Genomic DNA, 26,525 nt, shown 5'->3' with positions numbered 1-26,525 from the left:
ACTTATTTATTCGTTCGTTGGGAGTTGAAAACATTTGCAACAAGAGTAAATTTCGGGTGATAAAAATAGGACATACCCCAGTCAGAAGTCATGTAAAAATTCTGGTTGTTAACTGATCTTTATTACGGACATGAATGTAATGATCTGCGCTTGCAGTACATTCAGCATTTCACTGGCATTTGGGAATTCTTCCTTAACCACATTTTTCATCCACATGATTTTTTTTTCTTTTTTCTTTTTTTCGGTTAGAGCAATTAAATCAAGTGCTGTTAAATGCATCCAACAATTGTAATCATGCCCGTGCTCTTTCACCGCAACAAATCTTCAAATGCTAGTTTATCTAATGGAATATCACAGCCAAATATCCCCCGCTCTAAAAAATGTCCAACGTATAATTAAGATTCTTTTTTTTTTCAAAATGTAATTTCCCCCCCCCACATGATGTTCTCAATATAAAATCCTATTTTTTTTTTTTTCTCAGGGTAACAAAAATTGGTTTTCAGTATATCAAATAAGTCCAGCGGCCAATTATTGATCTTTGGATTATTTGGGAAAAAGATTTACATAAAGTCGTTTCAAAGTCTTATTAAACCATTTGAAATCCAGTAACACCAACTAAATATGGTCAATGTAACTGACCCAAATACATATGTACAAAATTCAGCTCCGTGAAGCTGACTAGAATCTGTCATCCTAAAAAATAACCATATTTAGAAAACGAAACAGCTGTACAGGGTTTGAGAGGTGGAGGTAAAACGGTCGCTGAGCGTTCAGTGTCCCGTGTAGAAAAACGATAATCCAGATCAGGCAGGAGAGTGACGCGAGTTCGGCGAAACACTTCAGAACCAGAACTCTGGCTCGTCGAGTAAATGTAATTAAGTCTCTTCAGTGACAAAAAAGGGAAAACTAGCTTTCATTTCATTCCACAACTTTGCCATTTTCCCCTTTCTTATCGCTAAGGGGGAGGGGGAGGGGGGCGAACATCTAACTATTCTGTTAAAATCTGCAAGTCCGTATATATTCTTTCCTTAAACTCAGCACACTATTAAAACAGAGAGATTGTGAAAATGGAGGGCATTTAAAAAAATAATAATAATCAGATCACAAGACTTGGAACCTCCAGGATGCTTGGTCTTTGTAGTCCAAACAGTCTGTAGTGTTGAAGTTGAGCTTCCAGGAGGAGGCCGTTTGCTCCTTGTAATCCAGGCAGTCAGAAGAATTGAAGGCCAGGCCAGTGCCACTGTAGGCCTGGTGGTGATGGTGGTGGTGATGTCCTGAGGACTGACTGATGTGGTGGTGGGGGTGCGTGGACATGGACGAAGCTGCCATGGGGCTGAGCTGGTGAGGGTGGTGGTGAGAGTGCATGGGGGCCAGATAGGAGCCACAGTCCACCCCACTGAAGTAAGAACCGGAAGGAGTCGGGTAGCCCTGGCTGTAGCCGGTGGTCTGGTTGTAGGGCATGGGGTAGGAGGAGCCGGCCGTGCCTGAGACAGAGCGCTGCATGCAGGAGGTGTTTGAGGGAGCGACGGGCTCCGGCAGGGAGACGGACGGGGGTGCGGAGCCTGGAGAAATGGCAGGGCTCCAGATTGAAGAGACAGTACTGATAGAGGTAGAGGTGCTACTGATGCCTGTGTTATTGGTGGTGGAGGAAGAGGAGGAGGAGGAAGAGCCAGCACTGGAGACTGCCGGAGGGGTGAACTGGCCGCTGCTCTCGGAGCCCGTGCTCTCCCGGGTGGGCGAGGATTTCTTCTTCGCAGGCCGAGCTTTGGTGCTGCTGCCACTCTGCTGCTGCTGACGACATTTAGCACGGCGATTCTTAAACCACACCTGCAGGACAGAGAGAGGAAACAAAAACACTGTTTGAACAACACCTTTAAAAACAGATGCACATGAAAACACAGAGCACAGAGTCCATTACGCCTAATACACACACGCACACAGAGCCCCATTAAATGATTATGGAGACCTTCGTGCATGGCTGAAGGACATGTTGGAGAGCCATTGTGCAATATCAGAGTGGAAAATAGCTAGTTATTAGCAGTTCCTGGCTTTAATTTGCATGCAGGGCCTTTCTGCTTTACTGTGTGGATCTAATTTCAGTGCTTGTAGACGACTGGGTGATAGCAGCCTATTGAGTTTCTCCGCAGAGATGGTAATTCAATAGTGGAAGGAGGGTCTGACCGTGTAAAGCGTTTTGTTTCATGTGCTTATTAAGAGCAAATAAAATTGCTTGGGAAATTGACGGAGGGTTGCTCCTTTAGGCCTCGGATCACTTCAGAAAAAGCATTATTTTCCTGAAAAATCCACAGCGGACTGTGGGAATTTAACATTTCCTCATCAGTGGTATTTACATCAAAGTGAGTGAGCATTTTAATCACAGTGATCTGGGAACACCTTCATATATTTGGACTATATGGCCACATTTCCTCAGTGCAGGAATGCACAAACAAATGCACCGAACACTACTTTGGTTTGGAGATTACTAATTATTCAAATGTAATTTATTAAAATTCTTTCATGCTGCATAATAAAAAAAACAAAACAAAACAAATCAAACAGATAGAGGAGCAGAAATCACCTGCCAATTAAACCCTAGTTCTGTAATGGCTGTACAACCAAAATGTCAAACACACACCTAGGAGTCTGTAATAATAATTGCAATAATTGTCATCATATTACAAACTATACGAACTTTTAAGAAAATCAGTAGGGGGAGCAGCTGAGCATAAAGCACATTAACGAATATTTTGGGAAAGTTGTCATACTTGAACAATTGTTTTTTCTAAAGGAGCCATTTAGTCTATTTTTTCTCCAAACATTTAGAGGTTACATGTACCTGAACTCTGGACTCAGGAAGGTTGATCTTCAGTGCCACCTCTTCTCTCATAAATATGTCCGGATAACGAGTTTTGGCAAAGAGCGATTCGAGAATGTCGAGCTGTGAGCGCGTAAATGTCGTTCTTTCCCGCCGCTGCTTTCTGGGCGTCGCTGGGGGGAGAAAAAACATGTCAAAAGAGTAGCCTACACAGAATAATATATTATGATTTTGTTTACATGTGACATAGCAAGTAACTTCAGGACATTTTCAAGGACTATTTTCGGAAATTAAAGTAATTTTACCTTAAACCTAATACCGTAAAGCGCTTTTAAATTATTAGAGGACTTTAGGGTTTTGCGGGTTATGTGTGCGTGTATATAGTCCTATCTGTTATATATATATATATATATATATATATATATATATATATATATATATATGGTCCAATAAGTCCTTTTTAAACATCGAAAAATGCGCTTACACAATGTCAAGAATTTTAATGTAAAGCTTTATTGAAAACAGTTTCTAACAACTTAAAAAAAAAAAAAAAGACAAAAAGACAAAAACCACAGACGTGATTCTCGTGCACAAAGCGCGGTGTTAAACACTGTTCACCGTAGGCTACACGTAAACCGTGTTATTGAAGTACCTGGGTATCCGACGGACGGGTGCAGTAGGTCCATGGCCGCACCGCTCAGCCCCAGGCCGTTCATGGCGTAGGGGGGCTGTTTGAGGTATGACATCATGCTAGAGGCAGTCACGGGTCCCCCCAGATCTTGCCAATAGTTCGATTTCCCCCGATGTTGCAGTTTGACGAAGGACGGACCCGATTTAAGTTACTGAAATGTGATTGTAATAATATTAACAACTGGTATTAACAACATTTGTTTCAAAAGGAAATAAAAGTGTAAAAACTGCAAAGTAAATTAAATAGGAGTCAATAAGAACTGAACACAATTATTAGAGAAAATAAAGTAGGCTAGCCTATAAATAAGTGACAGTCTAATTGGATTCCTGGTTTTTAAATTATACAGAAAATGTCTATTAGGCTACCTTTTTCGATGATGATGATGATAATACTACTAGGCAAATTTAAAAACTTGACGTGAATTAAAAGTATAATTGTATTTCTAAATATTTTTACAATTTTGAGGTAATTTTGAGTTTTAGCTGAAATATGGTTACAAATATAAAGTAGGCTATGAATATTGCCCATTTTCTGACATTTCCTACATAAAAGACAAAGCATTTAAAATATTTTGTAAGAGTTAGCTACATTTATTTTACATTCGTTTTTTAAAGTAACGATTTAATGTAATGATTTAAAGTAAATTTTAAACACGGCTCAGAGTCTATCTTAACAGGACATTTAAGACTAAATCTGTGCGGTTTAAAAGTAGCCTACTTATAATAATTTGATAATAAAACTTGCAGGCCTAATAAACATGGTATTCAGTGTCACTGAATTTAGTTGTGTGTAAAAAAAAAAAAAAAAGAGAAGCGTAATAGAAAATGTTTATTGTTAATTATTTAAAATTGTTTTGTTGAACATTACATCTTTCAAAATAGGTAGCTAGGCTAAAACAGAGATAGGCTACTTCTAGAAAATGTATAATCGTTTCGTAGCCTATATTATCATCACAGTCTGGTACAGTTAAAAAACAAAAAAACGTAGACTATATCTATAGCCTACCGTATATTAACACGTCGTATTAATTTTGTTAGTTCAATTTTTAACCAAATGTAGGAGCTGACTGGTTATCTAGTGGAAATGAATGTGGATGGGCCCCGTGCTGAGAGAACCGAGCCGTTTAGAGTTTTGTGTATTCCAATCTATTCCTTGCTTATTCTTTACTCTGTAAAGACTGGTTAGAAAGAACACATCTACGTGCAAATTAACTCAATTACAATGCAGATTAGACCTCAGGGGAAACACCTTCATTTCTTGGCCTTATCACCAAAATAAATTAACAAAAAAACAAAACACGCCTCTCCAATTACTCTCCAAGTGAGCTGGCTTAGACTGTACTGCGGCGGTGAGTTGATCTGTGCAAAAATGCTCGTGTTCGATTCAAATGTACGGGTCGCTACTTTTTAGATTTAATTCATTTTGAAACATTTGCTTCGAAGCGACTATGACAATTACCCGACTGTTTACTGCGTAACTTAAACACACCACTGACGTCGGTAAAGTGAAGAGGTTTTCTATTTAGACAAATAAAAACTTTTGTCTAAATAGTATAGGCTAAATAACTTTTCACATTTGTCTAAATAGTACATCAGAATATCAAATGTTGTGCAAACATAAAAAACAAGAAATTAACACGAACTGAAACTTGTATTATAGTTCCGTTTTGTGAAGAGTTGAACTAAAATTAGGGGGGGAAATAAATTAAAAGGCGCATTTGTTCTTACCTTTTTCAGAACCCTGCGTCCTTCTCCTCTCCTCAATTTTTGCAGTCTGACAAGACGATAAAAATATCCACCAGTGGAAGAGTTCAGGAAGGAAAATCGACCGAGGAACCTCACCAAATAAATGTCGTCTAAAACTCCTCAAAACTGCAGCAATGTTGATATGGCGCACGTGTCTGGCTTTTAGCTGGACTTCTTGTTGCCTATTGAGTGTGTGTTCCCGGGGTTTAAAACCAAATACATTAAACTCATTTGCTTTGGCTTTCTCGTTCGTGTCTGTCACTAGTTTAAGGTGATTGCTAATGTAGACGGATGGAGATTGATCACCTTCTCCTAACCCTGCCTCTCTAAGAGCGTAGGACACCTGCAGATCCGCCCACTCCAGCCAATCACCGCGCATTCCCTGCTTGATTGACAACTGTAACAACCAGTCCACGGGCAGAACCTCTTTAAAGCCCCACCCCGCGCTGACTAAAGACATCAAGAACATGCACCGTCCAAATAAACCTTTAGAATTTCGAGAAGACCTAAAATATCCAGAAAAGTGTTGACAATACAGTTAAACATTTCCTAGAAATTGGTTGGTAAATATATTAAGAAATGGGCTTCATTTGATGAAATTAAGGTAGGCTATAAAGTAGGCTATAAAAACATTTAAACTAGCTATTTAAATTATAATATTACTAAAAGACCTTACGATTGCGATATTGACCAAAACATTTAATTAGGAAGTCGTTTCAAATCTAAACAAAACATTTGTCTAGTTGCTTAATTACAATTGTAACAGTTTACATTCTTGAAATGTATTTAATTTGGTTTAGCCGACCTCTAGAAAAAAATCGGAAACCATATCGAATATTTGAATAATATTAATTTATTAATTCATGTGAAGGCAGAATTTACCCACTTGGATTAAATAGTCTAATATAATTAAAGCTAGGCTATATACACTATCCAAAGAGTTAGAAAATTAGAGGAAAAAAATTAGAGGACATTAAGGTCTTAGCCTACTGAAATGTCTGACATCATGCAAATAAAAATAAAAATAAAGAATCCACAAAGTAGCCGTTTGATGCTACAAAAAATTAAGTTATCGATTCATGTAGGCTATATCGATTTGAAGCGGGGTAAAATGCATCAAAAAAAGTTTAATTTATCCACTTTATTTTCATTTTTATTGTTAACCCGCCTCATGAATATTAATGAGTGGCTAATCCCCACTTAGAATTACATTTCAGAATAGTGTGCGTAAAGTTTAATAGGCAGACGGAGAGGAAACGTGAAAGGGAGTGAAGAAAAACTCGGCCCTTCCAGAAAAGAAACGAAATCAGCACATAGAGAGAGTATGAGCCTCAGAGAATCAAAGAAAGCACCTTTCAAGCCTCGCTTTCCCAAAGAAATGCCAATAAAATACGGTAACAGAATATCACGGAGGGCGCGGTGTTTCCTTAACTGTTTCTGAAAGGCTCAGAAGATCTTAATAAGGCTTCGCTCGGTCCTTTTGTTGATCTCACAAAATCAACTCATTCTAATTGAGGCCTGAGCTGAAAGCGACCTAATGTTCAAAGCAAGTGACCGCCGGAGGAACGAAATTACATTTTTACTATATGGGGCATCCAATCAAAGACCGGGCGGCTTTACACGTTCTTCTATAGATCAACAAAGTCATCGACAAAAGTACTCTTGGGAATAACAGAGATGCTGCTGTTAGCCGTCAATAGACGCGGAAAAACTAAAGGGAAAGTTATTGGATACTGCTGAGAAGTACGGTGACAGGGAACGCGCATATTAAATGTTTACACCGCCTGTTTAAAGCACAAGTGCTGCCTCCAGCCCCCCATAAAGGCAGATTCCACCTGCCCTTAAACTATGTCCACGAACAATAATAATAATAAAAAAATGTGATCCTTAAACACACACAAAAGAAATATACCAGCCTATTCCTGCATTTTGTCCGTTTGCTGGTTTATTCTTTTCGGCCCTGATGTTGCTAAGACCCCGTGATAAACCCCGAACAAGTATCAAGTTATCAGGTTGCAAGAAGCTTTTGTAATAAGAGTATTTTGTCTAATCCCAAATTGCAGTCGAATTTTCTAAATGCTGAGCTCGTAAATCTCGGGATTAGAGGAGGCGAGAAGAGGAGGGGGAAAAGTTTGGTTTCTTTAGCCGGCAGGATGGGAGCGAGTCGGCGATGTTGTCGGTCCTTATTAAAACGATGATGCATAAAATACGATATTGAAGCTCGTACAGAAGGCTCGGTACCGTTTCCTCCGGTGTATTTTAGGACGAGGGAAGGATTTTCGGCGGTCGAGAGGCTTCGTCGAGTCCAACTGCTCAACACCTGAAGTCAGGCCGTGGACTTCAAAGCAGCTGGATCCACAGAACGCGCGCTCTGCTCGCGCTGAGATGCTGTCCTGCTCTCGACGCTGTTTTGGATAGCTCTTTTCTTTTTGTCTGTGATAAGAACATTTATTTCGAAAAGCTTTCATTTAGCCTATTTTATTTTTTTTCTCTCCCACATACATTATTGGTTTGAGCCTGAAAACAACAGTTGGCAAAATGGACAACAATCAGGTAAGGAGGGAATTGTGCATTTTGACAATGTCACTTGCATGTGAGTGTGTGACCTATAATATATTCGATTTTTTTGTTTGTGTTTGAGTGTATGAAATGAAGAGAAAATATCAGAGATAAGGCAATTCATCTAAACTTTCAATAGTTGCTTGACTGAAACAGAACATTTATTGAATTACGATATCGGCTAATGCAATAAACCACAAATGCATCAAATAATTTAACTATTTGTTTGTTTGTTTTACAAAAAAGAATAAAGTTTGAGCGTTTTAAGAGCTACTTGTAAAAAAAAGTAGGCTACACCAAAAAGACAGACTACTTTAAGCGTATTCCAAAAGTAAAATATTAATAGCCTATTCCATCCCACGTTTCACTGGATGTATGCATACACACCTTGTATTAAATTAAGCATCTGAATGGACTCAAGAACAGTTCAAAGCGGTCATTTGGATATGAACACCACGCTACCGTCTCATCGGGATTACACGGACCTCGCCACAGGTCTAATGCATAAAATTATGACATGCGTTTCAAGCATCTCACAGGCTAAAACTCTCCGATTAGTTAAGGCAACAAACAAATGTCCTTTCCGCCGCCGTGTAATGGCTTGTGAGCGCCAGTAAGTGTCTCCTATTCAGAAGATTACAGTCATTTGTGATAACTGCAAAATAATAAAAACAAAAACAAAACGCCCGGGGGGGAAATGGAGGTACAGTCAGACCCAACCAGTCTGCAAATGAATGTGGAAGTATTAGAAGGGCTAAGGGAGGACGTCAGCTGTCAAAACTTATTTTGCTCGTTAAATGGAGGACGCGAAGCTGCGGTGATGACTGTTTGGCTCAGAATTAAGTGTCTGAGGGAAAGCAGATGCTTTGGACGGAGTGATTCTGCCTTAATCTCCCTCTGAGGAAAGACCTAGAACAAAACAAAACGCAAACATTCATTTAGAAATAACCCTAAAATGCAGGGGAATTTTCGCAAAACGAACTGGATGTCCCTCTCGAGTGCCTGTAAATTGTTTTATTAATTGATATTATAGGCTATCTGTATTGTTTCGTCATAGTGCGACTTCATATGGGTTTTAAATGAGTGTCAGAAACGTCAGAACATAACGAAAAATAAAACATCATTGATTAAAGTGATTATTAAGTCATTAGATTAAACATCATGTAGACAGGCAAATCTATTCAATAATGACAGAAGAAAATATGCAATTATTTGGAAATTTTTTTTATACAAACGAACAGAACTGCATAAACGGCTAAATTAAATAAATGTGTTTTAAAATTCTAAGTTTATTATCAGCTGAAAAACGATGACACACACTTTTCTTTAGAAAAGCAAGGCCAAATCCATTAGCAACACCCAAAACCACACGAGCTGCTGTTTGATTCGAGTATGAAATCATTTTGAATTTTATTGAACAGTGATATTTATAGTACAGTTGAATAAATAAACCGGTGATGCTCGTACAATAAAGAAGTGAAATATGCGAACAAGAAAAGCCTTCCTTCTAACTATACAATAAATATTAAAGTCTTTGAGCAAATGTACAAGATTGTGAAGATGGTTACTTTAAAAACGTCTCAAACAGTAATAAAAGCAAACAGTAATAAATTACTCTGATCGTGACTGCTTCTGAAAATAAAGTTGTTTTTTTCTCCATGCTTTTTTAAGCCTCAAACAGTGAAATGAAATGTACAACATGGCCGTTTATTTCTGTTTAAGCACTCGCAGTATTTCACTCTTCTCACTAAAGAAAGCTCTAAAATGTTTGGTAAACATATTAAACAAAGTCAGTAAAACACAAAATCTTTTTTTTTAAATGCAACAAGTCCCCCTTCACAAATATTCTACACATAGAAAGTTGAGTAATTAAAACATTTCAACTCTTGTTAGAGGAGAACATGCTGATGGATTTTCTTAAAACTGAAATGTGATATGATTTTGAAACCCAATCCTATTCACAAACAGAAAATGTCCCCAGTTTAAGCGCTGTACCGAAACTTTGAGTTATAATTTCCTGTAAGAAAGAAACTGCGAATGTCTTAGTGTTCAGATTAATCTAAACTGTAATGGATTTAACCGTTTAGTCAGAAAGTTGTCGAAATTGTACAGCTTTTTGCATCTCCTCAAATATTAGTTCTTCAAGTACCTTGTCTGTGAAATCCAACAAACCAAACAATAACAAAGTGTTTGAATTTGTGTATGTGAAACAATAAATCTCTCTTGTATTAATGAAACGGGATGCATCTCAGGGCATTCAGCAGTTCTTCAGCCCTTACATAATAAAACCATCAACATATGAAGATTTAAAACAACGATAATAAAGTGTATGCTGTAGTCTCTATGACACAAATACATTTCAAGACTTTGTAGCGTACACGTCATCTTGCTCCTTTGTTGCTTCGGAAATGACCATCACTGAAGAACGCACTTCTCCTCTTTTTTTGCCATCTTGCCTTTGTTCTGTTCTAGGGTTCTCTCCAGGTGCTCATCTTCCTCTTCAGCCCTGCCGACACACACACAGGACACACAGGATCAAAGGTCACACACATGGACACAGGAGAATGCCACCTGCACCTCCACCACCTATGACCTGTACTCTGTCTGAATGGCTTCAGCTCTTGAAATATTCACAAGCCCTCTCTGCCTGACTCCATCCCCCCCCACAAAACACCTAAACATGCTCAGTGGCAAAGAGAATGAGGGTGACTGCAAACTTTGGCCTTTAAACCCTCCCTGAACCACGCCACAGGGCCTAAAGGACTAATCTAGCAATCCCACAATGCCTTGCGGCAGGAGGACTTACTCTTTCTCCTGGGCGTCCAGGTCTCGGACCAGCGCGTCACGTTTGTTGACCAGTATGACCAGCTCATCCAGCAGCAGCTGCTCTCGGCGCTTCTGTGCCTCCGTCTTCTGCCAGTCTGGTAGATGGAGAGGAAACAAGGAGAGAATGTTAGAGAAAAAGCTCAGGCTGATCACTAATCACCTCATAACACCTTCCAACACAATCCAGGAAACGGGACTTAAAGCGATAGTTCACCTGAAAATCACAGTTCTGGAAAATCATCATTTACTCACCGTCACGTCGCTCCAAACCTGTATGACTATCAAAAAACTGAACATCTCGATGTTGTTTTATCTTCTTTTCTTTTCCGCAGAAGAAAGAAACTCATACAGGTTTGGAATGACATTAGGGTGAGCAAATGATGACGGAAATGTACATTTTGAGTGAACGATCCCTTTAAAGACATAGACGTCACATACTGGGTTTTAGTGAGAAAGACATCACTGTCCCGTGATAAAATATTCAGAGAAGAAAGCGTAGCCCGTACTGTTGTGGAGTTATTGTGAAGTCGTACCAGGGCACCCACAGGTTCCTGTATGGAGAGCAGCCACACGGTGGAATTCAGACTAAAAGGATCTGATAACGCGAGTGAATGCGAGGACAGTTCTTTAAGTACACGAACTGCTTAAAGACGCCTCAAAACAGCTCCCAAAGAGACGCGCTGACGCATTTAAGATAGCATGAATACATTAAGATTCACACTAAGAATAAATAGCCAAAAATCTGTCCATAAGTACATTATAATTCAGATTATAATTCACTTAAACAAACATGGAGTTCCATAATCTGGAAGAAATGTACTTTTGTAATGTAATGTATAAAAGGCGCGTAACTATAGCAAAGGTCTCTGTGAGGTGACCTGCTCATGTCCCTCTGCCAACAACAGGTCTGAAATATCAGCCAGGCAGACGAGATCAGGCCTTACTGATACCAGTGCAGATTAGGGCCCTGCTCACAGCCAAGGGGAAGTTATCTTACCGGGCCTATTCTTCAGCCCGCTGTAAGAACAGACTGTACTTGTGTCTTTACACTGCTTTATTAGCGCTCCCTCATGCACATAGACTCACAAAAATACACGCACACAAAATCAACTTCTCTTATTATATAGAGCCGCCAATTTCTATCAAAAAAAGAAAAGAAAGATAAACGCACATTCGGCCTTCTGAAAAGTCAATACTTGAAATAAATGTACTTCATTAAAAATAAATATGTTATGTGAAATTGCAGTGTGGTGCTGAGAGAGTCGTTGGTCCCGAAAGGTCTGCTCCTCGCTCTCGTTTAACCTCTCCGCCTTTGAAGTGAACCGCGGTGGCAAAATGAACACAGTTCCAATATTTGAAAGTTATTTGGTCCCCAGCAGCTAAATGAAAGTCTTTGGTGTTCTGACACTAGGCTTCAGAGAGAGTAATGCTAAATATTTGAGAGGATTTGTCTCAGCTTTAACAAATTTGCCAAATTTAAAAAAAAAAAAAAAAAAAAAAAAAAAGGTGCATTGCTCTTTAAAAAGCAATTTAGCTATTTGCAAAAGTGAGAAAAAAAAGATCACGTTTAATTTTCTGTTATGCTAGCAATGTGTCACAGGCCGGCCATTTCCTGTGCGCCTGCAGTGCTGAACGTATTTAACATCCTACAGGCCAGACTGTTTATCCTGCATCGCTCTCCATACGTTCTGTCTTTCACGACCCTCCTCTTTAATTCGCTCTGTCGTTTCTGCTACCCCTCCGTCAAAAACGACAATGCCTACTTCACAAAGACCTGCCCGGAGGGTAGGCTACGACCAACAAAAACTTCTCCTGCATGTCCCAAAGAGGTAGAGGGAGAGAAAGAGAAAAAGCCCCTCGACTCTTTACCTCCTCCTCCTGTTCCCCTTCAGCATTCTCAGCCAAAAAGCCACAGATCCTCCCCTGCACCTCCAGCAGAGGCCGCATGCAGCTGTCAATCAAGCGGAAGCGGCACCGCCCCCCTCATTAAGAAGGTAAACAATGAATATGGACGCGGGGGGACACGGCAGAGTAAACGAGCCATCGCAACTCGCCAAAAAACACTAACGGAAGCTGCTGCCTCCTCTATTTTCCCTTGAAGAAGAGAAGGATGAAGACTATTTGGAGTTGGTGGTGGTGGTGGGGTGGGGGGTTCAATCCTTTTTGGATTACTCCCCTCTTTCTCTCTCTCTCATCGCCCTGGGCAATCACGTTAAAACTCACATGGTCGGTGCTTATTCAGATAACCCTAACAATGCACACCAATGGTAACCATGTGAGCACTCACAACCCACAGAAGAATGCGCTGGTTCAAATCCCCATGACCCTCCTCCACAGCAAAATTTATTCAAGAGTGCAACCTGCTCGGCAGCTTCAGGAGACACAGAGCTTCTTCTGAGAGTTCTGCTGAAAGATCACTAAACACAAACTTCACACACCCGCTCTGCTCGCTATAGTGTACGGACACACGGAGCAAACTTTTGGACTGAATGGAGTTGTTGTTTTTTTGGTTAGAACTTTTTTTTTGGAAGAAATAACAGGAAATAAGTAGTGTTGGAGGAATCCAGGGAAAAATGCATGATCTTATTACAGCAGATTTAGGCAAGCAGTGGGCAGGCTGGGAGCGCCAGCGTAAGATGGAGCTGGAGAGAGGCCAGCTGGGAATGAGACAAAGACCAACATGGAGAACCATGACAAGGAGGGTGACGGGACGACAGTCCCTGGATTCTTACCACACTACACCCAAACTACATCAGATACAAATAAAGTGACTATCAAAAACAAACCATATACACAATGTCTTTGAATAAAATTTGGATCACTAATCTGCATCTTGTGTTTCTGTGCATGCATATGAGCGATGTTACTAATTAGTTTTTTTTTTTTTTTATGGAAAAAACTTTAACTACACAAGGTTAAATTGCTGAAAAAAGGGCAAAAAATATTTCAGTAAAATTATGCAGCCTTGATATCAACTACTGCTAACAACTGAATATTATCACCCGAATTAAATAAAAACAGTTTAAAAAATATTACTAAACATAATATTATAAAAAAACAAAACAGAACATATTACGACAACACGAAAAACTTGTGTGAATCAGGAGACTACACAAATATAAATATCTATTAGGTGCTGTTGTAGAAAAGTGGATATTGAGAGTCAAATGCAGAAAGCAACGGCTAAATGGAAATGAACACAGATTTCAGTGAATAGTGTAGAATGAGAAAGTGTCGTCTCGCCTTATCTCCAGTTCCAGTCAACTAGCAATCTTGAAAGAGTTTGCAACATCATCAAAGCCGGCCATTTGATAGGATTCTCACACTGCACCCAATCAATCTGAGGAATACGGCAGCCCAGACATGTAACAAAGCTCAAATAGATTTACAAATGGGGTTGTAGGGGGATAAGCCCTTGCACAGGATTACATATTGATTTTAAACATATAAAAAAGCTTATCATATAAAACCGTAACAACAAAACTGGGGGACCTATGCAGAAATCCCTCAGCAAAAAGGAGCGTCCACTTTCAAATATAACGCCCCGGAGTGCACCGCATTTGAGGAAAGAAAGAAATAGGGAGAGGGGAGGGGGAAAAAGACGAATTTGAGAGAAAGCGTGTGTGCATGGCAGGCAGATAAAAAGGGCAAAAAGGATCAATTTGGAGGCAGAGAAATAGGAGTCATGGCATATTGTGGAAGGCCTCGGCACTTTTCTTTGCCTCCCCACAGCAGAGCGCAGACTGAAGGGGTTATCGTTTAGCTGACATTAACACTCACCCTGTTTGCTCTACACTTTCAACCGAATCCTTCGCGCCTTTTCAACCTGCCTTTATAATTTATATATATATAAAAAAAAAGATTTCCCATACTGGTGTCCACGGGCTTCAGATCTAATAATGTGTAATGCAACAGGCAACAAGTGTAGCCAGTAATGATATCTACAGTATTATTATTTATTAAAAAAAGGGTAAAACCTGGTCCAGCTGACAAAGGTTGTTCCATATGTCATGCTAGTCAGGGTTAGGCAAATTCAGATCTGAATAAATGCGTCAAAAGGAATAAATCCCTTTTAAAATTCTAAATTCTATTCAATTGAACTGGCCAAATTCCACAGCAAAATTGAACTCGAATTTGAATGGGAATGACAGGAAGATAAATTTACTGAATTCTAATAAAAAAAATTATGCATTCTAGGAAAAGAACTATTCTTCGATTATGGTTGATAAAAGATCATTTAAATGTATAATTTATATCTATCTATCTATCTAATCTTCAAACTGTTTTAAACACTTTTTAAAAACTTTTAAGTCTTTGCTAAGCCAACATTCAAAGTTTGTCTTGATAAACTTTGCCTTTTTAGTTTTCTAGTTAAAAATGAATGATGCATTTCAATTCATTTTAATTGTACTACTTATTATTCAAATGTAAATTTAAATGTAAATTGTACACCTGTACACTGTAAAACTATACACCTCAATTACTTTTTCTAGAAGTTAGAATAAAAACAACATTTAAGGACACCTTATAATGGAAAAAACAAATCCTTCTTGACATCTTGTTAAAGAAATACATAAAATGCCCTAAATGCTACCCAAACCTCTCCATGACATCTATACGAGCCTTCAATATTACTCATCTTCAGGTCACACTGACTGTAGACTCTCCTCTGCACAGACTCGTGGGGTCGAAGAGGGTGAGTATTTTTCTCTATCAGCGAGAGAGTGTGCACTGTGTGTGTCTGAACGCCTCAGCCGATACACTTCCAATGTCATCAGCTGACCAAGCAAATCAGCAATTACCTGTCTGCATTGCCTGGGCGCGAGAGCCCGTCGGGGCTCCAAATAAGAAACTGATGCACGAACCTCCTCACCAGCAGCTCAGAACTATCTCTGACTCGCTTCAGAAACACCCTGACTCTGAATGCCAAGTGCTGGGCCTCATGGGAGAAAGAGAGAGAGAGAGAGAGAGAGAGAGAGAGAGAGAGGGAGCAAGGGAGATAAAGTGAGTGAGAGAGAGAGAGAGAGAGAGAGAAAATAACTGCGAGTGATAATTCAACAGGTAGCAGTGTGTGGACTGATAGGGTTGTTACAAGCAGCAGGGACTGAATTACCACTGCTGTGGACGGACCCCATCACCCTTGCACATCCAGACCAATATTTGGAACTCACTCCATGTTCACTGATAAGTGGACACAAGGCCGAGGCACTTCAACATCTGAACGTTATTAGCTCTCGATATCGGGCTCAGCATTTAGCGTTCAGTATCACGGTGACTCTCAGCGTGGAGGAATCTTTCAGAAACAAGACAGAAGCATGTCAAAATATTGAGATGAACCGTGTTGATCTGCCTCGGCGGAGCCCTGGAGGTGAGAAAGTGTGTGGCGAACGGCAGCATCACAATATGGGGAGCTGTGCTCTCTGCTTGGCTATTCATGTCCACTGTCAACCTCTCCGAACTAATTAGAATTGATTTATGATGGATCAGCTAGCTTATCAGGTGCAGAAAGAAATTACCATGGCTAGCCAAGGGGTGAGAGGGTCACCATCGAATTGTAAAATCAATTTGCATTGATTGTAAAAGGTTCATTTTGCGAAAGAGGACACAGTCAAAGGGATTAAACTTAACCAGACAACTTTGATACAGCACAATAGGCTTTATTTTTTTTATTTTTTTTTACTTTCCTTACCTGTCTGTATTACACACACTCAAAAAGCTTATAAACATGATGGCGTCCTCCTGCGCCCCGGGGCACATCACAGAGATTTAATATTGATGTGGAAATGACGTGCACTTTTGGCTGTAATACTTGTGATTTTGAGAGCAAATCGTATATCTTGTGTACAATCCCAGGGTGAATTTGTAAGATCTACATTATTAAAGGGTAGTGTTTTCAAATCAGCGCTTGGTGGGCGGAGCAATGTCGGTGGTGTCAAAGAGCACGTCGCGGGCAGGTTTAATTAAGCAGGAGAGGATCTTTGTCTTTCACAGAGCGCCTCTCAAATTCACCCCCAAATCCCTCTTTCACTCCCTCTTACCTTCAATCGCCAGCATTGCCCTTAATTCTCGGTTCAGCAGCTCAAAGCGTCTCTCCAGATCGTGTTCCTTCTCCCTGGGCAAGTTGTAAAAGTTCATCAATATGTTAATTACTAAATCATTAAACACTTAAAGAAACCTTTAATAAACATTGATTCGTGAACTCGCCAACACCTTCCCTACCTCACATTAATCTACTGCAAATAAGCGATACACAAACCGGAACAGAGGGGACTGAGAGCGGGGAAATGGCGAGGGGGGGGGGATAAACGGGCGGGCGGACGTGTGGGGTATCACGCGGCAAATTAAATTTCACCACTTTCAAATGTATTGGAAATGAGCTAACTCTGTCCCTAATAGAATTTGTCCTTCACAGCCTGTTCGGTGACTAAAAAGAAATGAAAGAAAGAGAAATTATCAAGGCCCTTTTAATTGAGCACTTAAAAAGCCCTTTTCCAGTGATATAATGTGATTAGAATACTTCAATCTGTCATTTGTGAGAGCTTTGAAACTCTGTCTCTTTCTTCTCCTCTTCTCTCTGTCGCTCTTTATACAGAATGAACAGCCGCCCAGATTTCTGTACGTCTCACTCTCACTTTTAAAGAAAAGGATGAAAGGTTTAAAAAATGAACATTATTATCTTTTGAGGCAAAAAAATAATAATAACTGCGAAAGCAGTTAAAAAAAGAGGGTAAATATGCGGGTTATTGTTATGGCTTCCTCTTTTAGGTGAATGAAGTCATTTTTTCAATTCTTTTTTTGGTCGATCCAATTCTCATAATGGGTGGAATAATACAGTCTTTGAAATCACATTATTGCAGACGCGTCCGTACTGATATGCCGTTTTGTCCTCTTTACGGTGGAGGGCCGCCGGGGGAGGGGTGAAAGTGAATGAGGGGCCCGACCTTCTGACTGGGCTCAGGTCTCTTGGGAAAATCATTTCAAGTGTGGGTCTCAACATATTATAGGTGTGTGTGCTCAGAGACCACAGCTTCCATTGGTAAGGGTGGGAGAGAGAGAGAAAGAGTAAACATTAACTCACAGCAGAGAGAGCTGGTTCTGTCGGCGGATCAGAGCATTCTTCTTGTTGACCAGCGTGAACCATTCCTGCATCATGGATTCCTCCTCTTCCTTATTATTCCCTGAAGAGACACACAGAAAAACTTAGTATGTAAAACTTTATAACATTCTTGTCATATTATAAACATCATTCTGGACTCCCAGTGGGCTGTAAGTGGGTGCTAGGAGGCCTGTATCAGAAAAATACAACTAAAAGAAATATCTTCAAAAGAAGAGAGTACAGAATTTAACATTACAATTTCATTCTGTTTTCTAAAGACTGCTCAGAAATCACCACAAATTATTTATAGTCATCAAAAATTCGCACTAATTACCCAGACACGCTAGATGTCTGTAAATATGAATTAGCCAACCATTCAAGTTCCACAAATCTCCATCTTAAACCTCAATACAACAGTTTAATTTCCTTAACAGAAAGGAACACGCACACTTTTGACCGACTTTCTCTGGAACGGATAAGTTAAGCACTTTTCTCACACCTCCAACGAGTATAAAGTGCATCAAATGAGATTATCTGACAGGCTTTTCTCAACAGCGCAGACTGACACGCACATTAGGAAGCTATCCAGATGCGTGTTCACTACCATATTTAGCCACATATTAGACACTTCACAAGGTACTGGCATTGTCAGTAAAACAGAGATGCCTCTGGATTAGAGCAGGATTAATGAAGGCTGGTTACTTTCCTCCGCTGACTGGGATTAAAGCTTCAACTCCAGGTCTTTGTGCAGCCTCAGAGCTTCAGATCCGATCCCATCCAAAAGCACATGTCCTGTGCCTTAGGCCTACATGTGCGGATGCCGAACTTACACAGTCGGAAACTACAGGTGGAGGCCCGCACATTGCTCAGGGGCTGAATGTATGACAGGTAAGAAACTCAATTACTTAGTTTAATTCTAATGGCAAAAAACAGCTGTCTGATGTGTCTGCATATCTGGAGTGCAATGTACGCTACCATTCAAAAGTTTGGTGTCAGTAATATTTGAATATTTTTAAAGAAATAAATACTTGTATTCAGCAAGGATGCATTAAATTGATCAAAAGTGAAAGTAAAGATTTTTACGTATGTTACAAAAGATTTATATTGCAAATAAAGGTATCTTTTCAATTTTCTACTCAAAGAACCCTGAAAAAAAATGGGATCCACAAAAATATTAAGCAGCACAACTGTTTTCAACATTGATGATAATAGGAAATGTGTCTTGAGGACCAAATCATCATATTAGAACAATTTCAGAAGGTTCATGTGGCACTGAAGACTGGAGTAATGATGCTGAAAATTCAGCTTTGCCATCACAGGAATAAATTACATTAAAAAAAAAAATATCTAAAATAGAAAAAAGTTTTTTTTAAATGTAAAACGGAAAAAGACAAAGCAAGCTGATAACATTCTGGGAGACAAAGATTTCACCTTTTGTCTGACCAAGCGATGTCATCTCGATTCAAAACTTTATTTGACCTCAGAAGGTATGAAAGGTAAGCAGACACTGTGGGGTTTGGTAGTTTGGGCCGTGAGGTAAACCGGCTAAGTGGGTTCAGGAAGAATGACTCCGATGTCAGTATTCTGAGCATTTTTGTGACACTAATTATGTCTTTGAAGAGGGATGAAAGAGGAGAAAAGATGAAAGATCCTTTAAGCTTATGTAATCACATCACCTACTCTATGCTCCTGTGATACCTGTCTGTTCCTGACAGCATCAACAACAGAATTAGCATCTGTACACAAACACACTCAGTCTTTTTACTGATGTGAGGACTTTAAGATCAATTTTTGTAGATCTTAAGATGAGAATTACACCATTAAATAAAGATCTGCGCATCTGAGTGATCCTGGATGACTCTGATGTGCATTTACTGTAACTGTAGTGCCAAACACAGAGACAATTATACCTAGCATTTATGGTCATATTATACTGCCAAAAAAGGTTATTTAATCAATAAAGTATGAGAAGCCATCGTATGTTGTGCAGAAGAGTGCTTGCAACCGCTTCAGTTGTGACTACATTCACATTACAGCATTGTGTACAGTGTTTTATTGTTTTTAAAAAATTGTTACTACATATTAAATATAAAAGGACACATTTTTTGTAAAAAAATTATTTTGTTGAATGACATTTTCATCTAGATAATATAGTTGCTATGCAACAGGTGAACAAAGCCATAAATTATACTATATCATGGATTTCAGCATGCTGTATCGACCAATCAGAAGCCAGGACTGGATAGGTTTAAAAAAAACAAGCAAAATGACAGTCTGTCTGTGTGCACAGAGCCATTACGAGGACGGGGTGGGGGTGACAAAGGGCGGATCTTCAATAAGAGTCTGATGTGGGAACTTAAACCTTGGATCTTTTTTCCATCACGCTGTTGCTTGGCACCATGTGACTGTGACGCTGGTCATGTGAGAGAGACAAATCCGCTAGCCACAACAAAGCCAGTGGCTGCCCCCGGTGGGACGACGGCCCTGTCACTCACCCCCACCAAAACTCCCCAGCCCTCCACCAGGGGAGCCGCTCTCATGTCTGCCAGTGCCAGATGTGTGAAATTTTGCATTTGACGACAACGCAGAGTAGACGGGAAAAAAAGAAAAGAAAAAGAGGGGGTCCCGGATTTAGGAATCAAGCCTGGATTATTGTAGTCAACTTTTAAATAGTGCAGCTCGGAAGGGATAAAGTGTGCAGTGACAGGTCATTGTAGCGACGCACAGTCAAATGAAACAAGCAAATAATAAATGGTAATATTAAGCTTGTGTGACATTGTAAGGGAATGACGGATTAGTAGCTGCATCCCGGAGGCCATTGCCTGAGCTTCAGCACTGACAGAGCCCTGACAGCATGAAAGAAGTCCTCGCTTTACCACTAAAACAAATAACACGCACACAAACACTCTCATTCTACAGAAAAACACATTCTACAGTGCCAACTCTTAAACTATGACCTTTGATGGGGACGACCCAAATAACTGATGTCCTGAAATTGCAAAAAGTACAAAGCAAAAATAAATCAATAAATGGTAACACTTTACAATAAGGTTTCATTAGTTAACATTAGTTAACTACTTGGGTAACAAACTAAGAATTAACAATACTTCTACAGCATTTATTAATCTTAGTTAATGTTAATTTAAACATTTACTAATACACGAACAAACAATGAACAGCTGGTTTTGTATTAACTAACATTAACAAAGATGAATACATACTGTAACAAATATATTGCTCATTGTTAGTTAACTAATGTTAATAAATAAGACCATATTGTAAAGTGTTACCAAATAAATAAATAAAATCTTCTTAGCCTTGAATTTTTTTTCTTTTCTTTTTATATTTAAATGAATCTGATTTAAGATTATGTAAAAAAAAAAAAAACATAATTTAGACAGTTTACACAGACAATACAGTTTAAACCAAATCAAATTATTTTCATAGTGTTGCAATGCCCTTTTAACTCCAAAATATGCTATTTTTGTTTCTGGGTGCACCTCTTTGGCTGTTTGAGCACTTTTTTCTTAATTTTAGAAAAAATATTTTGGTTCAAGTATAGATTTCTGTAATGATAAACTAAACTAATAATATTAATATTAATTTAAAGGATTAAAATGGTTTAGTGCACTTGTAAATGATCCATTAAATTTTTTTTTTGCATTTGTAAGACAAATAATAAGATAAGTTAGCAGATTATAACACTTGTCTAATTATGCAAACATTTATAATAATTTATCTAAATTATTACATGATTTGATGGAACTTTATTTCTTTGGCATAATTTATTTTCTCCAGAGCACTGAATAAAATCGATTAAAAAATAAACAGAACCTGCTTCCCTAGATTGGCTGATCAGTCTCAATAGCAATCACTTTACAAAACTCAAGAGAGAGACCTTCACACACCCTACAGTCCACACATACAGGGGCCAGGCTCGCCTGGTAGGCCCGAGGAACTGTGTCCGTGGCAGGGTGATCTGGGCCCTGCAGCCCAATCAGATTAAGATAGTCATCTCAGCCACTGTTGCATTCAAAACAGATAGCATTAATGAAATCCTCACACATTTCACAATCTGCCCCTCTTTCCTGCTAACCTTTACTGATTATTTACTAACACTTAACAGCACACACACATAGACGAAACAAACCTCAAGCCACCCAAATGTAAAGTTTCATGTGAATATATTTAGATTATATTAGCTAGACTATAGCTTTAAACAGATATACACCTGATTAATTTCAAATACAGCCTAAATAGCTCCAGGCACAACTGTCACGAGTCCAAAATATTAATTAAATATCTGAGCTGCTTTAGCAACTGGTTACAAAAACCACAACTTGATATTTGGGAAACATTAGCGTACAAGATCTTTCCAAAAGTTGCCAAAATGCTTAAATAAGATTGCTTTTCATTTGCAAGGCATGTAATTAATTAGGCTAAACGCTGTGAATAGCAAATTAATTATGTGAATTGAAGGTTCTATTTTTTTCTTCTTTTTTTAAATCAAAACCTTATTTAGATATTTACAGAATGATAAAAAGCAAATAACTCTGAAGTAAACCTCCACAACAGGGGGACTGTTTTGCTTGGCATTTTGTTTAATTACAAAATTCCCCCTCATTTGATTTAGATAAAAATCTTTCTAAAGCATTAAGAAACCAGAACAATTACAAATTAATCCTGAGTCCTGCTAAGAGCTGGGTGTCTTTACTGAAAAAAAAGAAGAAGAAAAAACAGGCTGGGGGTGGAGAGAAGAGGCCATAAAGAAAAGAAAAAGAAAAGAAATATATTAAACCCTGTGATCACAGCAAGCTCTTCTCATTTCTTATCCACCCGTTTTCTGTTTAATCCAATACCCAGTAATCCAATTTGTCTATCGGAGTTTGAAGGGGAAGATCTCCACTCCTCCACCACTCAGTCACTTTTTGAACATTTACGATTTATTTTAAGTGGGCTGACTCTCCTCACTCACTCACTCATTCTGTGCGTCTGACTGCCGTTTCCCTCTTTTTTGTTGTTGTCAGGAGTGAGAATGCATGAAAAAGAGAGCGAGAGACAAATAAAAAAAAAATAAGTAAAAAGGGGGAAAGAACAAGATGAATCTTGTGCGATTGAGAGGAAGCTCATTAAGGCCCAGTCAGGGAGTCTTTCTGAATATGCATGAAGGCAATAATCAGATCTTCACTCGTCACTGAAGGAGAGAGCAGTGAGAACAAAAGGATTGATTTAATTACTCTGAGTGGGTCTGCAATGTGGAGAAGTCTTGTTAGCATGGGCTGAAAGGGCAGCACTCGCCTTGCGCCGCTCTGATGGAAGGTAGTTTAGCTTTAACCACAATACCTAATCTCAGGATAAAGCCCCGGCCATTGTGCTTTAAGACGCCCATCACTAGTTTCAAAATGGACCGAACACATTTTCTCTTGTTTAAGCCAACCTAGTTAACCACTAACCTTTTCCCCTGTTTGCTATTTATCTGGGGATCAGCCTCTTTAGGTGACCGAGACCCTGAAAAATGAAAGAGACATGTAGAAAATGGAGATCTTCAAAAGCTTCAATTTACTCTACTGAAGTAACGGTTAATTATTTCGAGATTAAAATAGAATTAAACCACTTAAAGAATATCATCCAAATAACTAAACCATAATTAAATGACATAAAAACCCCACTGTATTAAATCACTTAAATCTTAAAGCGGAAAATAAACACGTTCTTAATATGAGCACTGAAACGCGTTATCAATTCATGATCACAGACTGACATATTTGAGTTAATGGAACATGAGCAGTCAAAGCGCATTACAATTTAATTCCTCGCAAAGTGTCCCGTCACTGGGTTGTCAATTGCCACTGGTATTATTGACCTTCAGTTGCTTGCTTTGCGGCTTATGAGGAAGGATTCATAAGCGGAGCGGCCTTACAGCGAGGAGAGAAGAACCGCAGGAGGAAAACAGGATCGCTTAAGTCGCCCTTAATGACAGAAAAGTCTTGGCTATACATACACCGTTATCATACATCCTTTCATGTAATTGTTTGAACGTTCAGTGAGGGACTGACAGAAGATAGTCTGTACCTTAATACTCGTCTCTCACCCGCCCCTCAGCGCTGTTAACACAAACAACTCCTCTGCAAACACCCCAGTCCCCCAGCACTTTATGTCGAGTTTGGCAGGGGCAAAACAAACAAATGGCAGATAATAGATTTTTTTTTCTATTTTTGCCTCAACTACATTCCAATTTGTGTATAATATCTAATGAATTTGCATATCCATCAAAAATGGTTCTATTACTTTAAAAGCAATATTTTGACATGGGGAGTAACAGTGGAGACTATATAAATTGTAGCCTGCCTGTCTGAGTTAAGCAGCAGGAATCACAAATATGTCCATCTCTGCCTGCAGCCCCCTACTCTATTAAACTGTGTTTGTATTCCACCCTTCTTTTTAATCAATAAACATTATCACAGACTGACAGACTATCAGCTAGTGTTGGCCGTTCCTTGCTCCTTAATCCCTGGGCTGCCTGTCCACTATCGCAGCTTCACGATGAGCGTAACAGCCAAGACAGGCAGTTTACATTACAAAACAACAATTACAGCCCTCTTCACAACAGCACTCACGATAAATAATGATGCAAAATGACAGAAGAGTGGATGAAATGAAAAAATGCTTGATGGATGAAACAGTACCATAGATATTGTTTGACATTTGTTTTTGTCTTTACATTTATGCATTTGTCAGATGCTTTTATCCAAAAGGATAATGAATCCCATGAATCTGCCATTGTTGCGCCATTCTCTAGTGTTTGAAATACAGGAACAATAATAAATAGTCTAATAAAATCCAAATTAGTCAATTGTAATCTCACACATGATGACATTTGATTTGCACACAAATTACATATAATATTATCTTATCTTATTATCTATGTGTGTGTGTTGCATTGTATACGCAACAAATAAATCTCTGAATTTAGAATGAGGGTGACAATATAAATGTAAATACTAAATATAGATATTGAAAGTGTCAGTAAGTAAAATTAATGTAAATCAACAGTTTGTACTCAAGTAAGGTTAACAAATACCAATTTAAAAAACGATATATATATATATTATAATATAATGTAAATCAAATAATAGGTTTATAAAGATTAAATCAACCAAGTTAACCCTAAACAAACAAAACAAAAAACAAATGTAAACAAACAAAAAAATAAGACCTAAGATATAATATGACCTTCAGGGTGAAACACTGGAGCCAGAGGTCCTCTCCTTTCTTATTTTGACAAATACTATCATTTCACTCTATCACCCACTTTAAACCTGCTTTTGGGAGCGCTGAACACAGGGGCAGAATCAAGGGCCTTTGGAAAAAGCTGAGTACTTCAGGTAATTAAAGCTGTGTGAGTGGCAGATGAGAGCGGTAAAAAAAAGATCACCTGGTGAAGCCTCCGAAAAGGTGTTTCATTAAAAGCCTTTTGCCATACAAGCACGGCACAATGTGGGGATGCTGTATTTTACCACTTGTGCTCAACAGGCCCTCAGAGCAGAGACTCGGATGAGAGCAGAAACCTATCCCGGTTAATAATCTCATAACAAAAGCTAAAAGACATCATCCTATTAACTAGTGGTCTCCAGCGCTAATGCGAGGCACTGCCTTGTGCCTCTGTATAGAGAACGCAGCTAATAAAAAGGAGTGTGTGAACAGCTGGCAGGAGACTCCGTCAGACCCAGGCCCTCTTTCACCCTTTATCTGTCCCCTCTTGTTCGGGAGCGGTTATTGATATCATGAAACTCAGTGTCGACATTGGTCAGAAATTTAAATTTTGGGTGTCTTGTTTTAATGGAAACGAGAACACTAAGGTCACGGCATTTCTGTTTTACGATTTCGATTCTCTGCAATAACTCGGAGGAGGAATGCAAGTGACACCTCCCCCTTTCCCTCCAGCACCACCAACTCCTTGTTGCACATTTTACCTTTTTTCTTTTCTTCTTTCCTCTGTCCTTTCTTTCTCGGGGGGAATATTAAATGAGTGAGCCGGCTGAAAGGCGCTGAGTCGCTGACACAAAAAGCGTTAAAAATTCTCATTTGGTTGTCTTTATTTTGCTAGCGCCATGTGGTCCTTGAAGATGTTGAAAACACGGGAAGCAGAGGAAAGATCAGAGCCGGCTCATTAGCATTGGGACAGAACTGGAGAGGCAGCGGTGTATAGTGGGCCCTACTCCAGAGCTCCAGTGAGAGCGGTTGGTGGTAAGCTCCCTGTTTCATTGTGCTTTTGTCTTTCCTCTGGGTCTACCTCACAGCGGGGAGCAACGCTAGCCCCAGGTTACACAAGAGAATTATGGGAAAAAATTATTTTGACCAAGGTGGAGAGGACTCAGACATTGTCAGACATAGGCTTTGTGGGCAAAGATGATGTTCTTTGCGAGATGACAGAAGGTGTAAACGATTCTTCTTCAAAGACCCTATCATACTCGTACTGAATCCACTCTTGGCTGTTCAATCTACTCGTACAGTCTGAGAGAAAATACCCCACAGACCAACAACATTCTCTGAAAATCATACCACAGTACAAACCTGCAGTGGTTATGCAGAAAATATTAGACTCTAGCAATAAAATAAGCAAGCAAATAAAAAAGCTGTTTATTAGGAAATATATTTTAGCCCAAGGGCTTAGTCATGATGACAGTATCCATACTGGCTGACCAAATGGCTCACGTTTTGATGGAAAGAGAAAAACATTAGTTCTAACCCATCTCCATCTCACCCCTGCCTTCCCCAGTCGTAGTGAAATGG

General features: G+C 39.2%; 2 protein-coding genes across 8 annotated transcripts in view; both read right to left on the bottom strand.

The window, feature by feature from the left end:
* otx1 (orthodenticle homeobox 1) lies at positions 1 to 5,655 on the bottom strand. Its single transcript, XM_084393365.1, has 4 exons — positions 5,234 to 5,655; positions 3,468 to 3,657; positions 2,837 to 2,988; positions 1 to 1,827 (listed from the first exon to the last, which is right to left on the bottom strand). Exons 2-4 carry the CDS (start codon positions 3,562 to 3,564, stop codon positions 1,102 to 1,104), a joined length of 975 nt encoding a protein of 324 aa, XP_084249491.1. The 5' UTR covers positions 3,565 to 3,657; positions 5,234 to 5,655; the 3' UTR covers positions 1 to 1,101.
* A 3,369-nt stretch (positions 5,656 to 9,024) lies between these two features.
* Positions 9,025 to 26,525, bottom strand: part of ehbp1 (EH domain binding protein 1) — a 130,964-nt gene continuing 113,463 nt past the window's right edge. For 5 of the 7 annotated variants that reach the window (XM_084392939.1, XM_084392940.1, XM_084392943.1 and 2 more), the window contains 4 exons: positions 17,715 to 17,814; positions 16,675 to 16,748; positions 10,617 to 10,731; positions 9,032 to 10,316 (listed from right to left, as the gene is read on the bottom strand). In XM_084392939.1, the coding sequence (XP_084249065.1) occupies positions 10,226 to 10,316; positions 10,617 to 10,731; positions 16,675 to 16,748; positions 17,715 to 17,814 (380 nt within the window). In that variant the 3' untranslated portion in view covers positions 9,032 to 10,225. Of the gene's footprint in view, positions 10,317 to 10,616; positions 10,732 to 16,674; positions 16,749 to 17,714; positions 17,815 to 26,525 lie in introns of all 7 variants that reach the window. The other 2 variants (XM_084392944.1, XM_084392945.1) reach the window with 1 other exon arrangement.

This window comes from Rutilus rutilus, assembly GCF_951802725.1.
Source record: "Rutilus rutilus genome assembly, chromosome: 21".
Taxonomy (NCBI): Eukaryota; Metazoa; Chordata; class Actinopteri; order Cypriniformes; family Leuciscidae; genus Rutilus; species Rutilus rutilus.
The sequence above is the reverse complement of the archived record's forward strand: the minus strand, read 5'-3'. Positions and strand labels throughout refer to the sequence as shown.

Coding starts and splice junctions, on each gene's coding strand:
- otx1 (XM_084393365.1), bottom strand. CDS start 3,564: ATGATGTCATACCTCAAACAGCCCCCCTACGCCATGAACGGCCTGGGG. Junction 2,989..3,467: donor CCCGTCCGTCGGATACCCAG/GTACTTCAATAA, acceptor TTCTCCCCCCAG/CGACGCCCAGAAAGCAGCGG. Junction 1,828..2,836: donor TTCCTGAGTCCAGAGTTCAG/GTACATGTAACC, acceptor TCTGTCCTGCAG/GTGTGGTTTAAGAATCGCCG.